This window comes from Epinephelus fuscoguttatus, linkage group LG4, assembly GCF_011397635.1.
Source record: "Epinephelus fuscoguttatus linkage group LG4, E.fuscoguttatus.final_Chr_v1".
Lineage (NCBI taxonomy): Eukaryota > Metazoa > Chordata > Actinopteri > Perciformes > Serranidae > Epinephelus > Epinephelus fuscoguttatus.
In genome coordinates this window covers 28,566,152-28,576,316 of record NC_064755.1, presented here as the reverse complement: position 1 = coordinate 28,576,316, position 10,165 = coordinate 28,566,152, and the positions used below count along the sequence as shown (strand labels likewise).

Here is a 10,165-nt window from a genome sequence, read left to right as displayed (position 1 = left end):
AGAAAGGTTTCACCCCTGTATGACTGGCTGAAAGGTGAAGTGGCAGGGATTTGTAAAAAAAAAAAAAAAAAAAAAAAAAAATTATACATATATAATTAGAAATCTATATTGAAATAAATAAATTAAACTGTAAATCAACATCTAAAAATCACAAGCTGTAATAGTCATGAATTCAGTGATTGATTTCTTTCACAATGTATTAGTTAATTTACATATTTACTCTATTTATTTATATGATTATTTATTTTATCATGTCTTATTTGTTTCTATATTTAAATTGAACACTTTGGGCCTCCATAGAAAGAAGTATGGATGTGTAATTTTGGACAGTGTGATGTTATAATGCTCTGTGGCATTATGTGAGAGCTCAAGCTAATTTAAGAATATTTATTATCTTCTACCATACTCACCAATCTTTTATACAAGTGCAACTTTTTCAGGAGGAGACAGTTTTACAAACACTGAAGTTGAATCCTGTGTGAGGTGAAAAAGCTAAAAGCAGAAACGCAGTGTGTCAGGATGTCCAGCAGGGGGCAGCGAGTCTCCACCAGGCGCCTCAGCTGACGGAGCCAAAGCAGAAGAAGAAGGGACGGGGCGGTCTTGTTATTATCGGTTGTCGCACGCAGCGGCACTGCTGTGAAAATGCGCATCGAAAAATGTTATTTCTGCTCGGGGCCGGTGTACCCCGGGCATGGGGTGATGTTTGTACGGAACGACTGTAAGGTATGATGCTGTCTTTTTGTTTGAATAGTCCTGTAAATTTAAGAGAAGCTCGTGTTTGCCTGTCAGCGTTGGCCCGTTAGCTAGCTGGCTAATGTTAGCTTGCTAACATAACGTGCTGTACTCACTCACGTGGGATGCAGGCAGGTTTTAGTGTCTGACACACTGTCAAAATGTCAGTATAATGCTTATCTACCTCATTGTACGGTGACCTACAATGGAGACTTGAAGCATAACGTAAACGTAATAATTTCTGAAATGTGAGATCCACTCTGTTTGACAGAAGTTGTAGAAGAGTCCGGACATTTAACTGCGAGGCCTCGGGTTTGTCTTGTGGAGTAACGGCGCCCTCTAAAGGTCCGCTGTGAAAACAGGAGCTTGGCATCGTAATGACAACTCGTAAACACCACTTCAGTCATAGATCTGGAAAAAAATGACCATCTTTAAGGGGCTTAATATGTTTGTTAAGACTGTGTCAACGATATTTTAAAACTTTGCAGCAGTGTTTGAGGCCCAAATGTGTGACACAGGCTCAATGTTATGCATCACCACTTTGCTTTAACACTTCTGACACAGTTACAACTAAGAAAATTAAAAACAAAACAAAGGCTTCACATTAATTAAATTCAAGGCATCTGATTTTGTCATCAGTTTTTTTTTACTCTGTGATGCAAGTAAAGTACGTAGGACATTTTAAGTCTTTGAAACCTGAGCAAATTGGCTTGATATGTTTAAAAAACATGGGAAGAAGGCATTGGGCAACCAAAAATTGGTAAGACATTGGTACAAAGAGAAAAGTAAAAACAAGAAAATGTAAATAATCTGAAGAAAGTGCTAAAAAAATTGTGCTAGTGTTGTCAGGATACCAAAATCTGTGTTTCGGTACCAATACGAATTTCGATACTTTTCGATACTCTTCGGTACTTTTCCCAAGGAAAAGTCCTTTTGGATACAAACCTTTAGAACAATAAATAGTAGGGGTCTAATAGTACCAAAAAAATCATGGTTCGGTAAGTACCTCGGTACGGACGTCACAGTTTGGTAATTGAAATGTTCCACCAAGTTTGTGTTGTCTCGTGTTGTCTCCCTTTGCGATTCAGACTTTCTCTTGCCTTTTTTCACGTGCGCCAGCTGCAGATGTTGATACAGGTGTTGTCATACACACCACTTGCGCAATCTGTGCTCCAATAGGAACAAGAAAGGCGTTTGTGTGCATAAATGAGTAAAATAAATTAACTAAATTAATGAATTGAATCAATTTCAAAGTACCGGTATTTTCCAAATGCAGTATAGTACCGTTTGGAATACTCTAGTACCGCGGTACTATTTTAGTTTTAATTTTTTTTTTAGTAATTTTGTGAATCCCATAATTTCTTGGCAAATTTTGGCAGATTTCTTATTGAGTTCCTCACTGTCTTTTCCCCCATGTTTATGAAAGAATTTGCTCAGGGTGCAGAGGTTTAAATACTTGCGAAAGGCATCTGAAAGCAGCACAAGCAAAGTGATGTTGCTCTATGTTTCAGATGGTTAATTTAGTTAAGTTTTTAAAGTTTTAAGTTTTTAAACCCAGTCTGTTTCTGAATATTATTTCATTATTGTAAACATTTGTTTTCATACAGTCATAATAATTATGTTAAAAAAAATAAAATAAAACTTAGTAACTTAGTTTTTTTTTCCCCCCTAAAAATCTGATGCCATGAATCAACTTTTGCGTACGCTCATAACTAAGTTGTTGTGACTGAGGTATGTTCTGGGTGAGACATTTTACAGTTGAAAACTTAACCTGCTCTTTCAGTCCTCTCCAGTGGACAGACTATATAATGGCAACACTGTTTTCTAAACTACCTCTACGACACCTTCAGCATTTCTTTACTGCAGTTTCCTTTTTCTTACCAGACAACATGAATTCCAATACGGCTGTATCTGTAATAGGCTAATGTCAGATGATATGGCAGCTGTTACTTATAGATATGTTCAGCCTAAATATGAAGTGCTTGTAAATGTCAAGAAGTAGTAATAGAAATAGAAGTAATGTCAAATCTTGAATACTGATTATTTCAAATTTGCATCTCACGTCTATATAATGTTTTAGTGCCACAATCCCCAAGTCCTTTTATCCACCTGGGAATGTAATCACTCAGTGTTCTACCTATTCATATCCATTCAAAATCATGTCATTTCCACCTAAGTTAAACCTCAAATTGTTTTTCTCTTCCTCTTTTTAAATAAATGTAGTCATTCAGATTCTGCAGATCAAAATGCCACAAGAACTTCAAGAAGAAGCGTAACCCAAGAAAAACAAGATGGACCAAAGCATTCAGAAAAGCATCAGGAAAGGAGTTGACAGTGGTGAGTTGGTTATCTATAGAGCACTATCTGAGTGGCATCTTTTTTTTAAATGCTTATTATTATTATTTTATTGTTTCTGATCCAACAAACATCCTCTCTTTCAGGATAACTCCTTGGAGTTCGAGAAACGTAGAAATATACCTGTTAAATATAACAGGGACCTGTGGGACAAGACAGGTAATGTAGAAGTTTATTTCTCACATGTACTTGCTGTGAAAATGTTTTGTTGTTTGAGTTTTGAACTGAAGAGTCATGTGTCGCTTTTAAATTCTACAGTGGAAGCAATGAAGAGGGTGGAAGAAATAAAACAGAAACGACAGGCAAGATTTATCATGAACAGGTGAGCATGTCATTTTCGGTTCATTCTTGTGCACATCTTTTAACTAATCTGTTTGCATCTTATTGCTTCCATCTTATGTGACGCCATTTTTATACAACAAATATGGCTTTGAAAACAGTGGTTGCCTCTCCTTTACTATTTTTGTCTCCTCTTTTGTAGATTAAAGAAGGGCAAACAGCTGGAGAAGGAAGAGGCCATCAGCGAAGTGAAGAAAAATATTCACCTTATCAAAGCACCACATGCAGGTAAGAATATTTAGCATCACCAGACAAACCAGTTATACACAAGAATCTTGTAAACATGCACAAGGTATTTCAATGGATGACATTTGCACAGTGTGCTGTGCATATAATTTTTAGTCTAACAAACTTCATGCAGTTCGATACACAGTACAAATAATACCTAATGTCCATAAATAATAATAGAACTAATATTACTTTCATGCCTTTGTTTTCCCTCCTTACTGAACTTATTTTTTAAGATGTTGTGATGATGGACATTTGTCAGTTATGGATTATAACAAAGAAAATCCATTTGTTGAAAAACACTGCACACTAAATGCATTCAAGAATCGTCTGTGATTTCAGCATTGTTAAAATCCTGTCTGTTTTTTTCTTTACAGGAAAGGCCAAACAAATGGAAGCGAAAATGGTGCAGAAGTTACAAGAAGACGTGGAAATGGGGGGTGAAGATAACTAATCTTATACCCAAGGAGCATTGATTGTGTGATGACTCATGAACCTTGTATTATATTATACTTCTGTTTTGAAATTAAAACTTCCAAATGGCTGATGATGGACACAGCTATGCCTTCAGTCTTAAATAGCTGTACGAGGACTGAAAGCACTGATGTGACAAAGATCTCTCTACAGAGCAGCGGCAATTAACCACATGCCTCCCAGTTATTTTATTCCATGTGTGGTAGTTTGGGCTGTAAAGAACTATCTCTATCCTGTTGCACAATAAAATGTATCATGGTAATGCAGAAAATGTGAAAAGTTAACAACAAGAATTTAATAAACATCATTTTGGTAATGTCGTTTTCTTATTTTCTTACATTGACCCCACTATAACCACAGCTAAACTAAAACCTAAATTGGTGCCAAAACATATTGAATTCAATTCAGTTTATTGTCATTCTCTATGTACAGAAGGCATACAGTGAGCACAATGCTGTTACTCATGGATCCAGGTGCAGTAAAGAACAAATAGCAAACAAGACACAGTGTTGGGTACATGGAACACACAAACACTGTTTTTAAAGTCGCATCAAAATTTTTAGATCTGGTAAAACTGCAATAATCATGTTTAAAGTAAGAAATAATTCACTTCTGACCAACATTCAAAAAATGTTTTGTGACAGGAAGGGGGGTTATAATTTAAGAGGGGAAGTTCATTTCAAAAAACAATGTGTTAGTACAACCAAGAGTATTTCAGTGTGTGGGGTGGACTTGTGGAACAGGCTGTGTGATGAGTTGAAACAAAGCACACATAAATAAATTTAAACTACAAAAATATTTTTGGCAGATATATAGACATATGCACTATAGAGTGCATATGTATTCTGTAATTTGGGGAATTGTTGAAATAATTTAAGTGTCTAAAGAAGACGTAAGAAAGGGGTAGGGGCATACAATTTTTACCTCTGCCTACTCCTTTTTTGGACACTGTCTTGTTTGTTTTTTATTTTTTTGGTTTGAAATCGAGTCATTCATTTATTTATTCAAGACATTCAAAATATGCAGGACAACAGAGAGCAATTGTGAATAATCATAAAAATAGGTAAGAGCAGTGCATATATATAATGTATGTATATGTCAAGTCAATTTAGGCTTGTGTTGCATGTGGACTTTTTGCTGATAAACCTTTAATTTCAAATGGTCATTGTGTTAGTATGAAGACCATTTAGGAGGAGGAGCAGGTTGGTACCGCACAGCACAAATTATGGATGTAATGTTAAATGTGAGTGAAGAAGTAGCAGAAGTAGTATCATACTGCCTGCCTTTTTTCCTCAGTAGAAATGTTGTTATGCAGAAATATGAATTAAGGTCTAATGTGAAAAGGTCTTTACCTCCTCCTAATATTTTATCTGCCATATATATATATGTGTGTGTGTGTGTGTGTGTGTGTGTGTGTGTGAAGTCTTAAATAGGAATTTCTCTATATGAAAAGCATATCGGACGCTTGACAGGTTGATGATGATCTGTGATCGACTAGTGCCTGTCTGTCTCCCATCTGCTTCTCTGGCATCGATTCGCCGGCCTGTTGCTGGTCAGGCTGTATGACAGGCTGCAGCCCTCGCCCGCCTAGCCACCGCTCTCTCAGTGCCACCGTTCATCTTCCAGAGCAGCTGGTTAACGGCTAACGTTACATCCGCAAATTTGCGAGCAAAGCCGGGTTAAATTCAGCTATGTCCGAGGAAGGTGAAGGAATGAAGACGTCGGAGGAGCAGCAGGTAAACTATAAAGAAGAATTGCACATTTATCCGGTTAGTTAGCGCTGCTAGCGAGTCGCATCTGGTAAATTAGCAGGCGGGTAGCAACAAGCTAGTTAGCCTGTAGCTACTCTTGGCTAATGTCCTGAACGATGCTACCGCCGAGCAATTAGCTAATTAGCTCCTAGCGTTTGTTGGTGATGCAAAAACAAAACCTTCCTGTTTCGTAGCCAACAAGTAGCTTAGGTGGTTACAATCACTTTTAAATTGATGGGTAGCTGAAATTGTGTAATGGTATTGCTAAACGTGCTAAATTAAATGGCAACAACAATGCTAAGTTAGTGCAAACACTAGTTAGAGTTTGGGTAATGCTGTAGCTAAACGTGCTACATGAAATGGCAAGATTAATGCTAGGCTCGGGCAAACACCAGCTGGAGTTTGGTTGATGCTGTAGCTGAACGTGCTACATGAAATGGCAAGATTAATGCTAAGTCAGTGCAAACACCAGCTGGAGTTTTCCCTCATGGCGGCCTTGCATAATGTGAAACATAAATAGTAGCCAAACTAGACGCATCTGCTGTTGCTGCTGGAGTAGATTTTGCACTTTTATTGATGACTAATGTCACATGCGCTCTCAGTGAAATCCCACAGGTTTTCTTTCATCCACTCAGCTGAGTTGAACAATTGCCATCCATACAATTTGTGCTCTCTTTGCAGGAAATGGAGGACAAAGTAATCAGTCCAGAGAAAGCAGAGGAGGCCAAGCTGAAGTCCAAGTATCCTAACCTGGTAACCAAGCCTGGAGGCTCAGACTTTCTCAGAAAAAGACTACAGAAGGGGGTGCGTTTCATACTTAAACTTTGGTGGCTCCTCGTTTTAATAAATACCAGTTTATGATATTCACACTTCATATCTTCTTGTTTGTCCAGCCAAAGTATTTTGATTCTGGTGACTACAACATGGCCAAGGCAAAAATGAAGAATAAACAGTTACCGTCAGCCCCAACGGAGAAGACTGAGATTACAGGGGGGCACATCCCAACACCTCAGGACCTGCCTCAAAGAAAGACTTCAATTGTGACCAGCAAACTGGCATTTTGATGGTCTTATGTTTACTGTTTTGTTACCATTCCAACCCACACTTCATATCTACCTGCTGTTTACGTTTATTTTTCACCTTTGTATGTATTCTCTAAGAACAAGTTATGCACCAAGCCAAATTCTTGAGTTAAATGGGCAACTGTTAGGCACTGAGTTGTTAGAGTTAAACAAAACAACAAAAAGTTGTAGCTGAAAATGTTTCTCAACCTCTAAAAAAAACAAAATTGTAATTGAGTATAAAAATTGTTATGCGTATAAATTGATGTTAATGCTATCTTATTCTCACATAACACTTTCACTTTTAAGTATATATGCCTCCATACAAGTAGCCTGTTTAAAAAGGAGCCTGCACAGAGAATCTGATTATTGTAGAGGCAAAAAGCTGACGAGTTATGACCACAGACAGTTTGCATCAGTGCATGTGAAAAGTAGAAGTGTAATTTACGGATATGCCTTTCGGTTTGAAACGGTTTTTAGTATGCAATTTCACAAATGGAGGCATGTTTGTTTAAATAGTGAAAAGTGACGTAATATTGCTTTTCTTGTTTTCTAATCCTCGATTGTTTGTTTCCCTTCCTCTCTCTGTGAAGCTGTTTGATTCTGTGCTTTCAAAGTACTGGAGATTAGACCCCACACACTTTGTAGCCAGTTGTATTTTAATTCATTTTAGTGACATTGGTTTGCAAGTACTTACTGCTGGTCTCCATTTCACCCTGACATCTAAAATGGCCTTAAAAGTAATGAACTGTTGTTCCTCTTGAGCAATATTTGCTCCCTCAGTGAGAATCTTAGTTATGAATTTTGCCTGAAATGTCTGTCATTGTCTGACTGGAATCACGTAGGATTTTATGGAAAGAAACTCCCATGACATGTCTGGAGTGTGCATGTGCATTTACTGTGCAGTCACAGTGTGCCATTCGTTTTGTAAATAAAATAGTTTTGCATAATATCTTATAAGTACACTTATTCAATTAATGTGTCCTCACATTTATGTTTTTCACTCACGTTACTAAAGCTACTGAAACCAAAAAGAGCCCAGTTTATATGTATGTCATAGAAGAATACCTTGCCTAAAAGATTGAAGATATGCCTCCATCTATTGGTGGGTCTAGTGTAAAATAATAAAATCCAGGGAATTGTAAGAATCCTGTATTTTCATCATTTTAGCCATTATTTACTGAAACATTTATTCATTTTTTCCAATTCTCTCTTGCATATAAAGCCTTACTGTACCAACTAAAAGCTGCCAGAAATACTTATATCTATGGTTTCATCTGAAATAGAGCAAATAGTATATTATTAAGTTTCACAAATGGATGTTCATAAAGGTCAGTTCCTCAAAAACGCAGTCTGCTAAATGATACTTGAGCAGGGCCTTAGCCAGTTAGGAAGAGAGTGGGAGAGAGGAGGATAATTTTACCCAGTATTTCAAATTGTGGAAAAAACCACAGAAAAGTACCCAGAATAACCACACTATGATTAAATGTAAAAAGAACAAGACAACTGGACCCTGAAATGACAAACTGATACTATGAAACTGCAATATGAAAATGAGAAATGATTTTTTTTGTACTCCATTTGAAATTAAATTAAATTAATTCAATAACTAAATTCCTAACATGAATCTAATTATGTTGAAGGACTGAGAATTTTTGCCTTCATCCATGTTACAATTTGATTAATATAAATGCATTTTGTATTCTTGCTCAGTTACAGCCCTGGTCATCCTCTGATCACAACAATTATTTTAGATAGCAATATTGATTTGATCTGGACTGTTACTCATTACATTGACATACATGTTGCCCAGCAATCATCAGTGCATGTCTGACAAAAATGACAAAGAAAGTAAGAAATTAATTATTTATTTGAAGAGTTTTTATATTTAATTTATAGACTTTCTAGCGTATGTAGAAAAAGCATATATTTTGTTTTAGTTACTGACTTTAAAAAAAAGTGCAAAGTGCGCCAGTGCAACCACACCGTCTATATTTATGCCCCTGTAGAGATTCTAGTATTAGGGCATACTGCAGTTTTGCATGTAGATATCTTGCATATTGATATAGTGTACTATGTAGCTGTATGTGCTTGTGATAAATAATATAATATCTTAGGAATTGGCTTCTAGAATTTCCATTGCATTTTATTGAATTTATTTATATATTTATTTATTTTTATTTATTTTTGCTGACCCCCAGATTCCCCAGCTGTACGTTCTTATGATAATGTAATAATTTTATTTTTATTTTTCTAATATTTTTTATTTTATTTTTTATTTTCTATTTTTGATTTTTTTGCTGATCCCTCAGACGCCCCAGCAGATTTGATCAGTGTTGACTCCATGGTTACGGACTAGTTTTCATAGGTTATTTATAGATTTTTTTTAGATTTTTATAGCTTATGTAGAAAATCATATAATTTTGTTTTAGATAGCTACTGACTATTTAAAAAAATAAAAATGAAACAGTAAATCATTACATAGGTGGGTTTGCCTTTTTGAGGACATATATAGCTAATGGCACCATTTTTAAATTAGGAAGATACTTAGTTTTATTTTATTTTTTTAATTTTGATTTTAATTTTTTATTTCTTACTTTTCACTGACCCCAGACACCTCAGCAGATTTGATCCCCCGCAGTCTTGACTCAGTGGCTACAGCCTACTTTTTATATTTTAGTTATAGATTCTAAAGCTTATGCAGAAAAAAAGCATATAATTTTGTTTTATATAGCTACTGACTATTTTAAAAACATAAAAATAAGAAATTAAATCATGACATAGGTGGGTTGCCTTTTTGAGGACATTTGTAGCTAATGGCACAATTTTTAAATTAGGGACATTCTTTTTTAAATTTAATTTAATTTTATTATTTTTTATTGTTATTTATTTATTTATTTATTATCATTATGATTTATTTATTATTTTTTGCTGACCCCCAGATGCTCCGGTGTTGACTCCATGGCTCTGACCTTTGTCCCTTTTAATATTAATTTTGTAAAATGATCCCCCATACATTCTGACCAGAGTAACAACATAATTAGGCTCGACTGGTGGTGTGATTTGCAATCCGTCTGTATCAATAATGCACATGTTGTATCGTGGCAGTCATGTTGACACCACCTCAGCCCTCTCCTCAGGTGGCTGTAGCTGTCGCGAGCGCATTGGCCGCTGGGAGGCACACAAGACGCACGAGAGCAGAACGTGTCAGGGCACGCGCAGCTG

At 36.1% G+C, this 10,165-nt stretch overlaps 2 protein-coding genes across 2 annotated transcripts; both read left to right on the top strand.

The window, feature by feature from the left end:
• The first annotated feature begins 564 nt into the window (after window positions 1-564).
• Window positions 565-4,444, top strand: rsl24d1 (ribosomal L24 domain containing 1). Its single transcript, XM_049573236.1, has 6 exons — window positions 565-723; window positions 2,956-3,069; window positions 3,174-3,246; window positions 3,346-3,409; window positions 3,569-3,654; window positions 4,032-4,444. Exons 1-6 carry the CDS (start codon window positions 643-645, stop codon window positions 4,106-4,108), a joined length of 495 nt encoding a protein of 164 aa, XP_049429193.1. The 5' UTR covers window positions 565-642; the 3' UTR covers window positions 4,109-4,444.
• Window positions 4,445-5,682: 1,238 nt separating this feature from the next.
• LOC125886877 (cAMP-regulated phosphoprotein 19-like) lies at window positions 5,683-7,892 on the top strand. The gene is made up of 3 exons (XM_049573237.1): window positions 5,683-5,864; window positions 6,561-6,683; window positions 6,773-7,892. Exons 1-3 carry the CDS (start codon window positions 5,820-5,822, stop codon window positions 6,941-6,943), a joined length of 339 nt encoding a protein of 112 aa, XP_049429194.1. The 5' UTR covers window positions 5,683-5,819; the 3' UTR covers window positions 6,944-7,892.
• Window positions 7,893-10,165: the final 2,273 nt, after the last annotated feature.

Bases quoted from the DNA above. Each gene is read 5' to 3' on its own strand.
- rsl24d1 (XM_049573236.1), top strand. From the start codon at position 643: ATGCGCATCGAAAAATGTTATTTCTGCTCGGGGCCGGTGTACCCCGGG. The intron at 3,247-3,345 runs GTAATGTAGAAG...TAAATTCTACAG, and splicing joins GGACCTGTGGGACAAGACAG to TGGAAGCAATGAAGAGGGTG. The intron at 3,655-4,031 runs GTAAGAATATTT...TTTTCTTTACAG, and splicing joins TATCAAAGCACCACATGCAG to GAAAGGCCAAACAAATGGAA.
- LOC125886877 (XM_049573237.1), top strand. From the start codon at position 5,820: ATGTCCGAGGAAGGTGAAGGAATGAAGACGTCGGAGGAGCAGCAG. The intron at 5,865-6,560 runs GTAAACTATAAA...CTCTCTTTGCAG, and splicing joins AGACGTCGGAGGAGCAGCAG to GAAATGGAGGACAAAGTAAT. The intron at 6,684-6,772 runs GTGCGTTTCATA...TTGTTTGTCCAG, and splicing joins GAAAAAGACTACAGAAGGGG to CCAAAGTATTTTGATTCTGG.